The 18130-nt window shown below is 37.6% G+C and overlaps 1 protein-coding gene and 1 long non-coding RNA gene across 3 annotated transcripts in view; one reads left to right on the top strand and one right to left on the bottom strand.

The window, feature by feature from the left end:
• Window positions 1-18130, top strand: part of LOC122645934 (symplekin) — a 60802-nt gene that overhangs the window by 42290 nt on the left and 382 nt on the right. The window contains exons 13-27 of one of the 2 annotated variants that reach the window (XM_043839354.1): window positions 3167-3214; window positions 3308-3448; window positions 11016-11150; window positions 11281-11343; window positions 11458-11565; window positions 11652-11735; window positions 11937-11984; window positions 12761-12835; window positions 15220-15315; window positions 15399-15479; window positions 15567-15638; window positions 16614-16658; window positions 16740-16823; window positions 17695-17798; window positions 17887-18036. In XM_043839354.1, the coding sequence (XP_043695289.1) occupies window positions 3167-3214; window positions 3308-3448; window positions 11016-11150; window positions 11281-11343; window positions 11458-11565; window positions 11652-11735; window positions 11937-11984; window positions 12761-12835; window positions 15220-15315; window positions 15399-15479; window positions 15567-15638; window positions 16614-16658; window positions 16740-16823; window positions 17695-17798; window positions 17887-18031 (1329 nt within the window). In that variant the 3' untranslated portion in view covers window positions 18032-18036. Of the gene's footprint in view, window positions 1-3166; window positions 3215-3307; window positions 3449-11015; window positions 11151-11280; window positions 11344-11457; window positions 11566-11647; window positions 11736-11936; window positions 11985-12760; window positions 12836-15219; window positions 15316-15398; window positions 15480-15566; window positions 15639-16613; window positions 16659-16739; window positions 16824-17694; window positions 17799-17886; window positions 18037-18130 lie in introns of both variants that reach the window. The other variant, XM_043839362.1, reaches the window with a different exon arrangement.
• On the bottom strand, window positions 937-14022 carry LOC122646015. The gene is made up of 3 exons (XR_006330550.1): window positions 13838-14022; window positions 13166-13174; window positions 937-951 (listed from the first exon to the last, which is right to left on the bottom strand). It is a non-coding gene; the product is annotated as an uncharacterized LOC122646015 (long non-coding RNA).

Genomic DNA, 18130 nt, shown 5'->3' on the forward strand with positions numbered 1-18130 from the left:
GCATCCTTTATCTCTTTGGATGCATCCACGATTTGAGGAACACTGTCCTCCCATCACAATAAACCATGAAATTGATGATGGACTTTCTTGTAGGCCCAGTCCATCCATCGCCATTATAGTCACCCCATATGTCTCCCACATATTCCTCATCTCACTAATGTACTCATCAATCTCACTCTTTTGTTGAGGTAGATAAACATTCATTACCTCATATGGGGTGGGGCCCTTGAATCCTGGGCCAGCCTCTGCAATGGTATCTATCATGGTATCATAATGGGGGCCTTGTGCGATGTTCTTTGGGATGGTATGGTATAGCATCCACTTAGCTATTGATTCTTTAACCAATCCCTTCATCTCCTTCCATGCTCCTTTGATTCGGGTTATTGCTTCCTTTCTTCTTATGCAATTTAGGATCGAGATGTTGATGGTGAATGCGAGTCTTGGTAGAGGTGTTGGGGCTGCCCTCACATTTTGTGATCTTTTAAAAGGATTCAAAGTTCTAGGACCTCCGAGCGCCGACTCCTCCACTACCCCTACTCTTTGTCTCTGTTGATCATCTTGAAAACTTACTCTACTCCTTGAAACAGTCCGCCTAAAATCCCTAGCCTCCTCTGCTGTTTGTATGTCATCATCATCATCATCATTGTATCGTCTTCCTCCTCCCATCGAACTCCTCACTGTATCCTCAAGTTGTTCTGTTATCCTTTGCTTGTCAGCCTTCCTCTTCTTTCTTCCCCTCAGACTATCACCAATCTCCCTGGCTACTTCAGTAGGGACCATATGACAACCTACAACATCTTTAGATCCTCCAGTCAGATGTTGTTTAAGTCTACTGGACCCACCTCCCATAAATTGCATGTGACAATAGTTACATATAGATTTTCTCTTATCCCCATCAATGGGAGTACCATGTAACCATGCAATGTCACCCCTATACTGGCTAGCTGGTCTCTTTTGTTCCCTCTGTTCTCTTTGTTCCCTCCGCCCCCTTTGTTGACTACTTTCCCCCACCTTTTGCTTGCCCTTCGCACGTTGTCTATCACGATCCGCCATAATGATACTTGTTTACTGCAATGTAAGTAACACAAATAATTAAAAAACTTAATGTAGATGCACTTCAATTGACACTTTTAGATTACTAATACACTTGTATAGTTATTTAATATTTTTCCCTTAACCCTTATATTTTTCACATAATTAAAACCAATTTTTTATATATAATGTTAATATAAGTATTGACCTAACACAACAAAACCAAAAATTAGTAAACATAATATTAATGTAATGCATCTCAAAGCATATAGAAATAACTTTCATATTTTTTCATTATTTTTTAAACTTAAAACTCATATTTTTCCTTATTTATTTTTGTTTTTTTAATTTTTGATATATTTTTCTTAATTTTCGAAAATTAAAAGAATTATTTAAGAGCAGAAAAATAAATCCGACACTGTGAAGCCGTAGATCGGCCATTGGTGTCTAACATATATTTAATTCATTACCATCTAAGTCATATTACCCCTAATTATTTCCTATTTTAGAGGAAAATGAATTTTTAAAACCAGAAAAAAAAATAAAAAAAAATACATACGGGAAAAAAATTTCGACACCGTGAGGCTGTAGATCGGCCTCCGGTGTGTAACATATATTAATATCTTCAACATCCAACAACATTTGTACAAAGTTTTTTAAAAAAAAATAGTTTTAGAGAAATAGAATTTACCTTAAATAATGAAAACAGGCTTGGATGATGAGCTTAGATGACCCTCCGACGTCTTCCCGGCGACAAGGAGCTTCAACAATGCTTGGATGAGGCTTGGAAGGGAGGAAGAAAAGCAAAAAATGAGGAAGAAGAGAGAAAAATTGATTTTCAGCAGCTCTCGGTCGAAATATCGACCAAGAGCTGCGAAATATGGTATAAAAGGGGCCTTAGTGTGACACTATTTGTCACTTTTTCAATATCTCGTGATATATCACGATATATCGACGAGATATTGTAGTTTTTTGTTTCGGAAGTGTTTCGTATCTCGGACATGTCGAGATTTATGAAATATGGCGATATATCGCGAGATTTTATACCATGGTTTTGTGTTTCTTGTTTAAAGTTTGTTGAGATAAGAGAAGCTTGGTCTGTTGTCTTAGTTTCAGTTAGTGACATGCACAAAGCTTATTTTTCTGCTGAAATTGTGCAAATCAGAGGCTTCTGTCTGCAATTCAGATGCATTAATAATCTCATAGTTTTGTATAGTCCATTGATAGATGTATTGTTGGCATGCTTTCCTCATGTTAGTGATTCAAGTTATGGTCTCTTTACACCCCCCCCCCCCCACACAAAAAAAATAAAATAAAAAATAAAGGGCAAAAAAAAGATATTAAAATTATGCTCTAGTATAGGTGAGTTTTTAGCATTTGTAGGAAAGTCTTCCAATATGCACCTGGATGAACAATTGGGTTTCATCAGTTTCCTGCCCCTCATTATTATATCTCATTTTGTCCTGGAAGCTGATTGAAACCAGAGGAACACTATTCTGGATCATTTGTGGGCTTGATTACTATATGGAAAAATCCATTGGTTTACTCTCCTGATTGTCTGAGATGGATTATACTTTATTTTAAATGGATGCTTTGAATTTTAAAAATGGACTGCTGCATGCAAAGAAAAAACTTTGATAGTTATCCATAGAGATTCTTGATATTGAACATGAACTCCTTATGTGCTGACATAAAGTGTGGCTACATGAAAAAGGGCTTCCAGTGGCTCCATGTTCCAGAAGCAAAGCTTCTAGAGCCAAAATAGATATGACGACTTAGATATACATCAAGCTATTAAAAGATGCAAAAAGAGCATGGCTGCTTCAGACGGTTGAGGCTGCAACATATGGCGTGAAGCGTGTGTCTAGCACTGTTTGCTTTTGACTGACAAAGTAGCCTGAGGCTTAAATATTTGCATAAACCATCTTTCCTAGCTATGTAGTCTCTAACATTACAACTTACACATTTATTTTTCAATTGTGTTGATTCTGAGCCCATGTATGCTTTTCCTTTGAAAAGAAAGAGACAGCTCATGTCTTAATTTTCTTTCATCTGTGGAATTCATGAAAGTTGTTTATCAATGGAATCCTCTTTAGTTGTATTTTGCATGTTATTTTGTTTGTGCTTTTAATAGAGTGCAGTTCACCACTTGGAAGAAGTACGGATGAAGGCAATACGTCTGGTAATTTCATAGACAGCTTTCTCTGTGAGATTTGAAATTGGCTTTTCACGTCTTCTTTGATTTATTGTTTTGGAGTGCTTCTTGATTTTTCAGGTGGCGAACAAGCTTTATCCTCTATCATGTATTGCTCAACAAATAGAAGATTTTGCCAATGATATGCTGCTCTCGGTAATGAATGGTCCTAATGTTACGGAGGGAGTAGATGCTGAAGGATCAATTATTGAAGGGCCAAAGGTATTTTTGTTATATTCGATAGGTAACAGTAAAACAAAAGATGTTTTTCCTCCTTGAATAATACAAATATCCCTTTCTCTGTCTGTTTTATCACATACGATTTATAGCTTTACCTTCTCTAATGTAGTTCTAGATTGGTAGGAGACCAACTAGAAGCCAATAACCAGGATCTACTATGAACTGGTAAACTCAGGTAGGCTAAAATTGGGAATTTTGGCCAAATAAGGGTTAGGTTTTTGTCGAGTATAGGGTTTGAAGTTAGTGTTGAGGTATTAGATTTACCAATTCTTTGTCAAAAGGTGATTCAGTTTTAGGGTAAAACCAGGAGAACAATGGGAAATAAAACATATGGGGGAAATCAAGAGAACAATGGGAACCCAAATATATTAGGTTAGGGATGGGGTAATAAATCATAAGTACTCCTCAAGTTTCTCATCTTTGAAAAGAGCATTCCCTTCTATATTTTTGCAGTTCCTATCCTTTCCTCAATAGTCATGTCACTACGAGCTTTCCTTGGTTGATTAAGAAGGCCTTGGGGATGTAGAGGATTAGGAGAAGAAGATTGGGTATGGGGATGATTCCAAACTTAAGTGTAGTTGCAAACAGTTATTGGCAACAGCTTGTTGATGGAGGAACTTGAATAAAAATTGAATCTTTGACTCAAACTAGAAAGTAGAACTTGAAGAGAACCACCCGGGCTTCACGCCGCAAAGTGTTGATTGGATCAAACACTAATCCCACCAATGAGGCAATGAACCACCTGGGCTTCACACCGCAAGGTGTCGATTGGATCAAACACCAATCCCACCAGCCTTGATCAAACACAAAACAAATCTTCAATGGAAGAGAGCAGCAAAAAGCTTTTTCATTATCAAAATTCGTGTTCCATGCTTGCCTCCCTTACAACCTTATATGAAAGACTCAAAAATAGACTCCTACACTAAAAAGGAAAGGCCTAACCCAATCCTCAACCTATTAGGTAACTTAAATTGACTAGGAAACTGAAATAGATTCAAAATAAAGTCCTAATCCAGCCCAACTAAACACTTAAAAGAAAACTACTAAAATCACTTAAATTGAACCATTGGTTGAACTGGTTCAATTTATGAACAGAAACACCAAAATAAACTAAGTATGGAACTAAAACAATTAATCCCGTATGCAACCTAATTACCCATATTTTAGGCTCATAGAAGTGGCCTATTACATAGAAAACCCATGGGATCAAAGGTCCAACATGTATATAACCTAGCCCTAGAACTATTCCCATCAATATAAGCCTCTTTTGGTGATGATCTGCATCATTCTCTACCCCAGGGTTCAAAATTTCATATTTTTACCCTTTTTCTTCTTCTGCCGAAGCTGAAATGTTTCGGCAAAATGGGTGCAATAGGAGCAAATTTTGTCCATTTTGACAAAAATGAGAGAAATGGCCATTTTTAGGCCCAAACAGTGCAATTTTTCCTTGAAACTTCAGGGAGTTGCTATTTAAGCATGATTGCACATGTTTGAAACAAAAGATTGGGAAAAAAAAACCCAAATGGTAGTTTGGCTTGGGATCTTACTTTATACTTACCCTTTTATAACCTATTCTACATATAATTTAGGTCTAGAACACAGTTACGCACAACATTCAATGAAAACAATTGAAGTAAACATTAGGAATTAAGAACAATAATGTTAGCAAGGATAGTTATCAAGGCGTCGCCTAGGTGACCACCTTGGCATCTAGGTGCCTTGGCAACCAGTGTTGCCTTGGTCGCCTTGCATCCAGCCCCCCCCAATAGTTCGCCTAGATGCTGTGAGCCTGTGACAACTATGTTAGCAAGCATTCCACAATTATGAAAGTGAAACTATTTAACATTACAACCATACATAAATCCAGTCAAAAAATGTCATCATAGACAATAAGTACAAATTGTCAATTGTTTGACATTCAATAATGCAAGTTTTACAACCCTAGGCCTATATCAGTAGACCCAATACCACATACTATTTTGGGGAGGGTCAAAATCACTAGGCTGTCCTTGGGAATGACAAAACCGTTGCTTGGACTTGATGACATATGACAGCAATGTCATCCTTTGCCTAAAGAATCTCTATGAGTTCATCACAACAGCCCTATAAGTGAAATCATCAACATATGCAAGATAACTCAACCTAGGGTATAGATCACCAGACTGTGAAGGCGCATCTATCGGCTCACCATAATTGCTTGGTGTAGCAGGCATATATACAGTTGTGGGCGGGTATGAGAAGATGCTCTCCACAAAAGATGACCTATTTTTTCACTGACCCTCATATTCAGTAGGGAGTGAATAATGTAGTTCTAGATTGGTAGAAGACCAACTAGAAGCCAATAACCAGGATCAGTTCGTGAATGGGTAATTCAGCTAGGTCAAATATGTGAAACTTGTAAAATTAAGGTTAGGGTTTGATGGGACCTAGGGTTAGATGTTTGGGTTAAGTTAGGAGAGTGTGGATTATATGGGAGAGAAGAGATGCTGAAAGTTATAGTTAAATCAGATGACTAAATCTGAAATTATTGAGGACTCCTAGTAGAAATAAGATTGAGGGGTAAAAGGGTAATTTCCGACCATAGTTATCAAGGCGTCGCCATGGCGTCCAGACTCCTTGGTCGCCTTGGACGCCTTGGGTGCCATGGCGGTGTCGCCTTGTTTTTTTGTCCTCTAAAACGCCATGATCGCCTTCCCGCCTTGATTACTATGTTTCAGACAATCGGCTGGGTGGATGGTAATGAAATTTGAATCAAGTCTCTCTTAGGGTTTGAGGAAGATTCGATCAAAATTTCAGCAGGTTGAATTATCGTGAAAATCACCTTGGATGTGACCTTCTAGAAGGGAAGAATAATTGCAGAATTTCAATTTCAGACTTGTTTGAAAATATCTTGAACCTTGCAAAGAATTTCCAGCAATTGAATATGTTCCTTGACTTTCTTCAAGATATCTGCTAGGGCAAAACTGGAGCTTGAATAGAGATCGATGGAATGAGGTTGGGCAAGGGAATGACTATCTCAGCCTGGGCTTCTCACCCAACCTATCTCAGGATTTCCACAAAGGCTAAAGCCAATATTTCATTAATCAAATTCGTGTACAATTCTGGCCTCCCTTACAAACTTATATAGAAGACCCAAAAATAGACTTAGTCACTAAAAAGGAAAGGTTTAACCCTATCCTTAACTAATAAGGTAACCTAAATTGACTAAGAAAGTGAAATAATAAAGAACAGAATCAAAATAGGACTTTAACTAAACTAAGGTACTAAAACTCGGAACTCGACCAACTCGACCAACTTGACCCTGGGAAAAACCGAGATCTTGGTCGAGTTGGTGCATTTTTTTTATCCAACTCGAAACCTGGTTTCGGTGGGTTTTAGACCTAGTTTGAGTCTGAAACTTGGTACTCAGCCTATTTTAGGTTATTTAAACACAATAACACCATCAGATTTTGCAAAAACAAAGTCCAAATAGGAGTTTCACTTCAGACCTTAGGTTGGTAGGCGACGACGTACTAAAATACCCTACTCTACACATAATTTAGTAATAGAAAGCACTCAAAACATTTAATTAATGTAAAACAACTTAAATAAGCATTAGAAATGTTAAAGTGATACATCAAACTGTTTAACAATGTTACAAGTTACAACTATCATCACATAAAATTTGCTTGACTCTCGCATTCATAAAACTAATGAACTAAATCCCGTTTTCCTACTTTCTACTCATATTTTAGGCTCATTAAATTAGCCAATTACAAAGTAAACCCATGGGATCATAGTCCCAATACATATATGACCCAACCCAAAGCTTATTTCCACTAAAATAAGCCCTTAGTGACTTATCTACATCAAAGAGCCACCACTTTATTGGCTATATCCGCCGTACCCACTATATCCATTATAATTAAATTGGAGCTATCTTGGGAAAGGAGGGTGCACACCATTTCCCATACCTATCATATGCACTGCCCTCCTCAAGAGTGCCAAGCTCGTAATGTTTGCATTTGCTATCTCCCATTTAGTCTTAACTGACGTTGCGGACCTCTTAAGTAGCCTTTACAAGGGGCACATTAATGTAGTTCTAGAATGGTAGGAATCCAACTAGAAGCCAACAACCAGGATAATGGGGGACCGGGAAGGAGAAGATGGGAAATCTGAGAAGAATCAGAGTTGCAGGGGGAAAAGAGAAGAAGCCGTGAGAAGAAGAAGCAAAGGGGGGGGGGGAGAGGAGAGAGGAGTGCATACACACGCAGCCTTAGGCTTCAATTCATTCTTCCATATCTGCAAAATAATCCTGATTACTAGAATATTTAAAGATAAAATAAGAGACTCCTAACTTGGTCTCTAAACTAAATTAAACTTGGACTCAAACTCTTTTAATACTTAGCTGACTAAGGCTGAAACAAAAACTAAAACTAAAGTTAAAGATAAACCCAATGAATAAATCTAAAATAAATAAATTATTTAGTATCTAAATATCCTATTAAACCTTTAAAAAAAAAAAACCCAATTGGACCCGGTCCATCTTCACATGGATACGCAATTGGATTTGGGTCGGTCCAAGGTAGTGCACCAATTGGGTCAGCCAGGTCCAAGATTCTCTTGCATCAATTCTCCCGGAGTTCAAAAAAACTTGTGGACGAGTTTTGTAGAATGAGAGAATCAAAATCGTACGATCGATGACAACTATCAGTCCACATCCAACTTGTATAAAATCCACGAGCCGAAATCCTTGATTGAAGTAACCATGGGAAAGCACATATTCAAATGGATCAACTAAACGATCAACTGCCACGATTTCTTGACCGTTGATTTCGTTGTGATCTTCAAATGCCTGGATTGAAATCTAATCATGAAATTCAATTCTTCGATCGTACCGTTGATTTCATTGTGATCTTCAAATGCCTGGATTGAAATCTAATCATGGAATTTCAATTTTTTGATCGGACCGTTGATTTCATTGTGATCTTCAACTGCTTGGGTCGAAATCTGATCATGGAATTTCAATTTTTTGATCGGACCGTTGATTTCATTGTGGAGGACGGGGAATCAAAGGTAAGGTGGGGGGTTGCTGCTGCTGTTGTTTGGTCACAACTGCAGATAAAAGAAATTAGGAAAGAAAAAGGAGGAAGAAGAACAGAATGGGGGAAAAGAGATACTGAGAAGGTGAAGAATTTGAGAAAGAAATATTCACCCAGGTTTGAGCTCTAATACCAGATAATGGGGGACTGGGAAGGAGAAGAGGAGAAATCTTAGAAGAATCAGAGTTGCAGGGGAAAAGAGAAGATGCCGTGAGAAGAAGCAGAGGGGGGGGGGGAGAGAGAGAGGAGAGAAGGAGTGCACACACATGCTGTCTTAGGCTTCAATTCATTCTTCCATATCTGAAAAATAATCCTGGTTACAAGAATATTTAAAGATAAAATAAGAGACTCCCAACTTGGACTCAGACTCTTTTAATACTTAGCTGACTAAGAATGACAAAAGCTAAAACTAAAATTACAAGATAAACCCAATGAATAAATCTAAAATAAATAAATTATTAAATATCTAAATATCCTATTAAACCTAAAAAAAAACAATTGGACCTGGTCCATCTTCACATGGATACGCAACTGGATTTGGGTTAGTCCAAGGTAGTGCACCAGTTGGGTCGGCCCGGTCCAAGATTCTCCTGCATCACAGGATCTGATATGAACAGGATAGTTCGGCTAGATCAAATAGGTGATTTGGGTCAAAATAGGGTTTAGGAAAGTTGATGTAGGGGAGTCTTCCAGTGAAGGTCTCGTTAAGAAATAATGGTTCTAGGATGGTTAACCAGAAACGGCGGTTAAAAAATAATGGTTCTCTACTCTCTTCTCTTGAATTCCCCTATTTCTATCAATAAAATTCCATATTATTTATCCCCCTTAAAAAAAAAGCATCAACACAAACCCTAATTTCCATTCCTACAATCTCTAATTCTGTGACCTCTACTAGTTTTGGATGTAGACTCCCTTAACATGAACCACACTCAGTTTTTATTTCCAAATCCTAGCTGTTACTTGAAGATGCTTGTTAGAAGTAAGGGGGGGGAGTCGTGAATAGGGAGCTAGCGTCAGCTCCTATTCACGATTCCTCTATTAGAGGTATTTTTGTCTTTGGCTTGGTGAGATGATCCTATTGATCACGCCCCGTCAAGGCCAATCGAACCACTTTTCCATTGCTGAAAATTAGGAATCCCTTCAAGTTTCCTTTCGGTAATGCGATGAGAAGAGGACAGTTCTGTCACAGTAGTCTTTGCATCCCCCATGCTTACCTAAACAAATTGAATCTTCACAGAGAAGTCACAGACAGAGTGAAACTGATGGACAGCAAACACTTCTTAAATTACAGACAGTTCTGAAACTGTAGGACAGCAATGTGATATGACCTTCAATCAATCACAACCAACAAACATCAGCCAGCAACAAACACTCACCACCAAACTGAATCGATCTCAACCTTGGCACATATCAAAAACCGAGACCTAGTTCTTTTGTATAGTCATGAACTAGTCTCAAGTAAAACCGCAAAACTGCAGCAAAGGGTGCTGCATCCCCTTTAAGATAAGATCACGAGAAGTCCCAAACCCTTAAGTCTTCAAAACCGTAAGCTTATTCAAATCAAACCGCAGGAACAGAGAGGATTAAGGATGAATAATCGACCCCTACAGTCCTAGCTCTGATACCATGTAAGATAAGTGAAGAGGAAGAAGAAATAAGAAGAGAGGAGGAGGAAGGAGAGATTCTGCAGAATAGGGGCTACAGTCGTTAGTTTGACTGCACCCAAAAACATTATATTAAATAGGGTAAAACAAATAAAAGCCAAAGACAAAAATACCCCTAATAGAGGAATCGTGAATAGGAGCTGACACTAGCTCCCTATTCACGACTCCTCCCCCTTACTTCTAACAATGCTAAATCACCAGTCTTACATCTACCACCGATTCTCATTTTCCTCATTAAAGAAAAATTTCTGTTGATTTACAATAGGATGCTCATAAAGGACAAACAAAATAAAATATTCTCTCTCTCTTGTTAGGTTGGTGTGTAGCATATTGGGTTTTGTGGTCTTTTTTCTTATTACTAGGCTCTGTCCTGTATATTTACTATGTTCCCTGATAAATTCCTTCTTTGTTGTTGCCAATCCAACGAAAAAGAAAGGTGGAGAAATTAGTTTAAAATTAACCCTTAAAGCTCACTGAATAATAAGAGTTGCCCCTATATAGCATTCAATTTAATATCCAAACAGATTTTGTGATGACATTAAACAAAATTATTGTTTCACATGCTTAGTCTTGGATTTCTAATGGATATTGTAAGTTCTAGAAATATATTCTCGCTATATCATTGATTCTACTCCATAACACCCTATGGATGTGCCTCGAGTCACCCCCTAGTCCCCCAAAATTACTTGGTGGGGCAATTTCGGTGAAATATCATGTTTAATTGCTTCAATTAATATGCAGCGCTTCATCAACCAGAGGAAACTGCATCTTTATGTTGTTATAATATTATTATGATTTTTACAGGATTCTGATTTGGAGAATCCTCCAAATGAACTGGCAGTGAGCAATGTCACTAAAGAAGTTGCCTCTGATAGTACATGTTCTTCAATCTTGGATGCACAAAGATGCATGTCTCTGTATTTTGCACTTTGTACAAAGGTATTCTTTGAAGTTTTATTTTCAAGAATCTGAAACAAATTTTTTTTGGTTATGTGGTATTTCTCATGCTAAAGTTGAGTTGATGTTATATGGTACGCTAATAAACTTTCTGGTGTAATCATTTTAACAGAAGCACTCGCTTTTTCGGCGAATCTTTGTGATATATAAAAGCTTACCAAAGGGTGTAAAGCAGGTTTGGTTTGATATATCCACTTTACCCTATTAGTATTGTATTTAGAAATTATCTTATAACTATAGTTCCAGTTTCCCTGCATAGTCCATGTTTAATTCAGTTAGATCAGTGCAGGCAGTCCATCGGCATATTCCAATTTTAGTTCGCACTATGGGCTCTTCATCTGAGCTTCTTGGGATCATTTCAGATCCACCAACTGGATGCGAGAACCTTCTAATGCAGGTTTTCATAATCAATATTTTCATTTTTTCGTTGTGCCACTGTCAGCATGATAGTAACTCTATATAATATTCTTCCCCTTGAGACAGGTTTTACATACACTGACAGATGGTACAATTCCTTCACCAGAGCTAATCTTGACTGTTAGAAAGTTATATGAGTCGAAACTAAAGGTAAATTGTCTTTCTTAGTAATTGAACTAGATCATGAAGGTTTTGTTTATACATATCTGATCTGGCGAACTACCCTTGCTTGGTTCTGGTGCGCTAGCCGTTGTATATAGTCAGCTCATGCATCTTTCTTTATTTGTTTTGTTTTTTTCTTTGCTTAGCAAGACCTTTTTCTTGCTTGATGATCCGTTTTATTGGTTACAGGATGTAGAAATTCTCATTCCGATATTACCATCTTTATCAAAAGATGAGGTAATATTCCATTCATCTTTTCTATTGATACAAGAATGTATTTCATTGGGATATTTCAAATTGATTTGACTGCAGACTTACTTATGGCACCATCCTTAAATAATTAAACCTCCATGACCTCTGCACCGGTAAGGAGGAGTGATGTGAGTTACATTGGAGCTAAAAGATCTAGGGGCAGACCTAAAATGACTCTAGGAGAAGTGGTGAGGAAAGACATGCGTAGCTTGGGACTGGTGACAAGTGTACCCAGTGCACAAGGCTCCCGCCACTGCGATGTCTGGGATGGGTCATAATATACGCAGCCTTACCCCTGCTTACACTGGTGACAGAAATGTCTTTGAATAGAGTTGATTGGCGAAAGAAGATCCATGTAGCCGGCCCCATTTAGTTGGGATGTGGCTGAGTTGAGTTGAATTAATTTGTATAGTGTCAAGAGTTTTACTATCATACCGCAAGGGGTGTTTGGTGTTTTGGGTATATAATTCTAGTTTTAAGAGTCTTTTATGTAATACCTAGTGGTAAGGGGTATTCTTGTAAATATTGGAAACAATATATTATATAATACATCCTTGTGCTCATGGTTTGATCCTTGTACTGTCTTGAGATGTTGGTCATCATTAATCAGGCTTAATTTTACAAATTACAATACATGGTTAGGTGGCTGTTCTAAAAAGAATGATCCTTTTGTTTCTAATCACCCCGACCATCTTTTTTTCTTATGTTATGCTATGCTTTTCAATAAAATTTACCTTTTCCTTGTAATCTGGTTTTGTTAGGTCCTGTCAATTTTCCCTCAGCTTATTAATCTTCCACCAGATAAATTCCAGGCAGTACTTGCACGTATACTCCAGGTACCTTTCTTATTGAAGTTGTTTCCTTGTAAAGTCTTTTCCTTGATTGTAAACTGATATGTTCATGTGAGTTTTTATTTATTTATTTTTTGTTTTTTTGACTTAATAATTTGCATTCTCATTTTCTTTGTTATTCTGTAAGGGGATAGAATGGACATATAAACTAAGCGACATCCAACAGAAGCCTAAGCTCGAAAGAATGAGAGAGAAGAGGCATCTGACTCATAAGTGTCAAAAAGTGCATTAAGAGTTTTTTTTTTTTTTGAGAGGATTAGGTAGCTGTTTAGTGTTCTCTCTCCGTTTTTGTTTGCATATATTCTTTTCCATGACAACAACAAACTCAGCTTTATCCCATTATCCCAACTTAATGGGGTCGGGTACATGGATCCAAACAAAACAAAGTAGAGAAAATAGAGTTATACTTGAAAAAAAAGGTGAAGAAAAGATGGGAGAAGAGGGATAGGGAAAGAGATGAGAAATGACAAAGGAAAAGGACAAATGGAAGATGAGAAATAAATAGAGAGATGAAAGATAGTAAGAGGAAAAAGGCACAGCCCAACACGTCAGGATAATCTCAGCTAAATGGGGACTGCGAGTCTGCGACATGGATCCTTGCCCTCCTATAGGCTTTGTCCAAGGTCATACTTGGGACCAGACCTAGACTATGAATGTCCTTCCTCAACACTTCTCCTATGGTCATTTTAGGTCTGCCCCTAGATCTTTTAGCTCCTTCAATCGGAGTCGTATCACTCCTCCTTACTGGGGCGTCCCTAGGTCTCCTTTGAATGTGACCATACCACCTTAAACGACTCTCTCGGAACTTGCCATTGATTTGGGCAACTCCCAAGTCTGCTCTTATATGTTCATTCCGTACTTTATCCTTCCTTGTTTTTGCACACATCCAACGTAACATCCTCATCTCTACTACACAAAGCTTATCAATAGGACACTTCTTAACTGCTCAACATTCTGCCCCATACACCATGGCCAGGCGAACAATACTCCTATAGAACTTTCTTTTAAGCTTTAGAGGAATACGTTGGTCACACAATACTCCAGACACACCTCTCCACTTCATCCATCCCACTTTAATTCTCTGTGAAACATCATCCTCTATGTCACATTCTTTATTTATGATTGACCCCAGATATATCTAAAATAGTCACTTTGCGGTATCTCTCTTTCCTCAATTTACACCATATCAGAATCCATCAAAGTGTGACTAAAATTACACATCATATACTCCGTCTTCAGTCTACTAATCTTAAATCCTCTTGTTTCCAAGGTTGACCTCCAAAGCTCTAACTTAGAGTTAATCCCTTCTTTGTCTCATCCACCAAAACGATATCATCGGCAAAGAGCATACACCGTGGGACCTCGTCTTGAATGCTCTTGGTTATATCGTCCATGATAAGCGCAAAAAGATAAGGACTTAAGACTGCACCATGATGTAAGAGGACCGGTGTTGGAGAACATCCAAAGGACACCGGGAACCCAGCACACGAGAAGGCATGCGGTTGATTAAGTAGCGGTAAGGACAGCCTCACTCTAATAATGGTTAGGGACGTGCATTTCAAACATAAAAGCATAAGCGACATCCAACAGGTGGCAGTTTTTACGTTCCGCGACACCATTTTGGGCAGGGGTATCCATGCAACTAGTCTAATGAATAATGCCTTCAGTAGCAAGATAAGACTGAAAACTGCCCTCAATATATTCCCGACCAATATCACTGCGGTGAACTTTAACAATAGCATTAAATTGGGTTTTAATCATTCGATGAAAGAGTTGAAAGAAATGAAACATCTCACTCTTATGGCGCATTAAATATACCCAAGTAGAACGAAAATGGCAATCAATGAAAGTCACAAAATAACGAGAACAAGAAATTTTAGGATGTTGTTTACCCGAAAATGGTGTTCATTGATACACGTTGCACCGATGGAGGTTTCCATCACCTTCTCACTCAACAATGCCCATGTCATGTCCAACAAAGGAGGGAAAAATATAAATGGCAGAAAAAAATATAAACTTAATTTATAATTAATAATTAATTTTTCAGGAAATTTATGTTGAAACAGACAGAGCCTAAAGTTCACTGCAGTTGGAAATGAAGGGAATTGAAATTAATTTAAAAAAGAAAATGGGATCTTTTGAAATCATGATTGTGTAACTAACTTAAATCTTTCCAAATTTGGTAATTGAATTTTTAAAATAGATTTCACAGCCCCATCATATTTTCCTATTCAAATCCGAGTAATTTGGTTGAAAAATAATGTACATTTTGATTATTATATTTAGTAAGTTTTTGAGTTAAGCAGTTGGTATAATTTAAATTTTGTATTTCATTTTTTTTTTTCATTTCCCTTTTCTTCACTTTGCAGGGATCATCTCATTTTGGTCCAGCCCTTACACCTGCCGAAGTGTTGATTGCTATCCATGGGATAGACCCTGAGAGAGATGGAATACCTTTAAAGAAGGCATGTGTTTTGAATAACCACCCCCTCCCCAAAAATAATCTGCTCCTAGTAGCACAACTTAGTAGATCCTGTTCTATTTACAGGTCACAGATGCATGCAATGCTTGTTTTGAGCAACGCCAAGTATTCACCCAACAAGTTCTTGCAAGGGTCTTGAATCAATTAGTATGTATCTTTGAGAACCTGACAGCTTCTTTTCCAAGGACATCTGTCTTAATTTAATTTGTCACTGAAAAATAATCTCCCTTACAGGTTGAGCAGATTCCTCTTCCTCTGTTATTCATGCGCACAGTCTTACAAGCAATTGGTGCTTTTCCAGCCTTGGTGAGTTCTTAAACAAATATTTGCTTCCTACGATTCATGCAGCAACATCAATTGACAGTTTCCTAGAAGTATGGATAAATGATAGTATTAAGTAGATACCTATGTGCTTGTTGCTCATACATGAACCAGGATGACAGTTAGTTAAAAAGCATTTTAAATGTCATTTTTTTGCCGTTTTCCGAATTGATCCCAAAGATGAGGCAAAAAAAGCCTGGCAAACATTTTAAAACATGCCTTGTGTTTTTTTTTTTAAGTGAAAAAAAAAGAAGTAATATTATAAAGGCTTATGGCCCACACATCAAATATTAATATTTAACTAATTAGACACGCGTTGGTCCCACAATTTGTGTATATATTGTCGCTTTTTTGGTCCCATATTTTTAAAATCTAAACGTTTAACCTTACTGTCCATTTCCCTTTTTTGGCCATTCTAGAAATGTTTTACCATAATTTTTACCATCTTGTTCAAATTCTAAGATGTTTTGAACATGCTGTACCACAAAAAAAATTTGCCGTTTCCGTTTTAACTATGACCAGGACAGCCCCGCATGGTCATATAAATATTCTAGGGAAAAGTTAGAAAAAACATTCTCTTTCTAAGTCATAGCTATATTCAGAATTGCTTGTCTACATCAGGTCAAAACCACATTTCCATATGTTTGTAGCTTTTAATCAACCATTGAGTCCCTAAAAAGGGAAAGACAAAGAGAATTTGCATTATGGAAAGATTGTAATAGCTCAGCTAGAATTGTCTTGTTTCTGCCTTTTTCTATTTTCTCTTTCTTGTTCTTACAAGCGGTCTTCATTCTGCTGTTTCTCTTTTCCTTTTGAAATTTTTTTCTATTTCAAGTGGATTTTATTACAAAAACTATTAATTGACATATTCAATTGAGCTCCTTGCTTCTTGTAGAAGTTTGGCATTGATTGCATCTTCAGGCCAGCATTTGTTACTTATGATTGACTTGAATGATACAGGTAGACTTCATAATGGAGATCCTCTCTCGTCTTGTGAATAAACAGGTGATGATTGTATTTAATTTTACTGGTATTTTCATAAGTAGGTCTGTGCATATGCAATAACTGTTTACATTATTGTTGCAGATATGGAAATACCCCAAATTATGGGTAGGATTCTTGAAGTGCACTGCCCTGACAAAGCCTCATTCTTTCAGTGTTTTGCTTCAGGTTCGCTGCAATTCGAATTTGATGATATTTTTTTTTTGGGGGGGGGGGGGGACCAGATGCCACCGATTAGTCAGATTGCACTAGTTACCTCTTGAACTCTTGTTTCTTTAGCTAAATTTGTATGTCATGGTAACTTTAATCAGCAAGCCATTTTTTCAGAAAGGAAAAGGTAATTAATATACCATCATATTCTGCTATTTGGAAAAACCTGCAACTTCTTTTCGTTTTTTTTTTTTGGGGGGGGGGGGGTGGGGGGTTGGGGGGAGTCAAGAATAAATTGTAAGTCAAGCTTACATGGCATCACCCCATGATGCAGTAGCTGTTCCATGGGCCGGGCTGAACCCGTTTGAGAACCCAAACCAAGATGAACCGGGTTCAATTGGGTCTTTGGGTTCAGTAGGATATTTAGTTTATTTATTTATTAAGGTTTTTATTAGTTGGGATTTATCTTGTAATCTTCTATTTTAATTTTAATAGATTAATTAGTAATAGAATTGCATTAGGAATTTATTTCAGTTTTAGATTACGATTGGGAGTTTTATTTTCTTTAAATACTAGCTTGTAATCAACGAAAGATCAGATTGGATGAATTAAGATTTTGAGTTTTGTTTATTGTTACCGGTGAGGTACAATGGTTGTGTGACCATCTCTTTTCTCCCTCTCCTCCGCCCCCCCCCCCCCCCCCTTTTCCTGCGATCTTCTTTCCTGGATCTCTTTACTTCTTCCATTATATTTTCTTTTGAGTTTCTGGACTTTCCCATCGCTGTAATAAGAAAACAAAATAGTTATATTAGTGAGAATGAGGGGTTCAACCCCCCCCCCTTTATTTTTTGTGGTCTGCTTCCCTTGACAGTGGCCTTTTAATTGTCAGTTACCCGCAGCACAGCTTGAAAATGCGCTGAATAGAACTCCTGCCCTGAAGGCTCCCCTAATAACTCATGCTAATCAACCAAACATCCGAACCTCACTACCCAGGTATGCAATGACTGTTTTATCCAACTCCAAGTAAATTTATCTTCAAGTTCTGATATTGGCTGTCGGAATGAATGTGTTCTTGTGTTAGATCCATATTGGTGGTCCTAGGAATAGCCCAAGATTCTCAGAGTTCTAGCCATACACAGATGGTTCAGCCGCAGACTACAGATACAAGCAATTCTGGAGCTGAAGCAGTGACAGAAAAGAATAAAGAATCATCAACAGTTAGCTGATCTTGGTAAAGATGAATATATTCTGTTTGGTACAAATTGTTATGTTGAATTGTTTCCAAGGTTGGTGTCTCATGGATGATACATTTCTCCTGTCCTGGT

This window comes from Telopea speciosissima, chromosome 1 (genome assembly GCF_018873765.1).
Source record: "Telopea speciosissima isolate NSW1024214 ecotype Mountain lineage chromosome 1, Tspe_v1, whole genome shotgun sequence".
Lineage (NCBI taxonomy): Eukaryota > Viridiplantae > Streptophyta > Magnoliopsida > Proteales > Proteaceae > Telopea > Telopea speciosissima.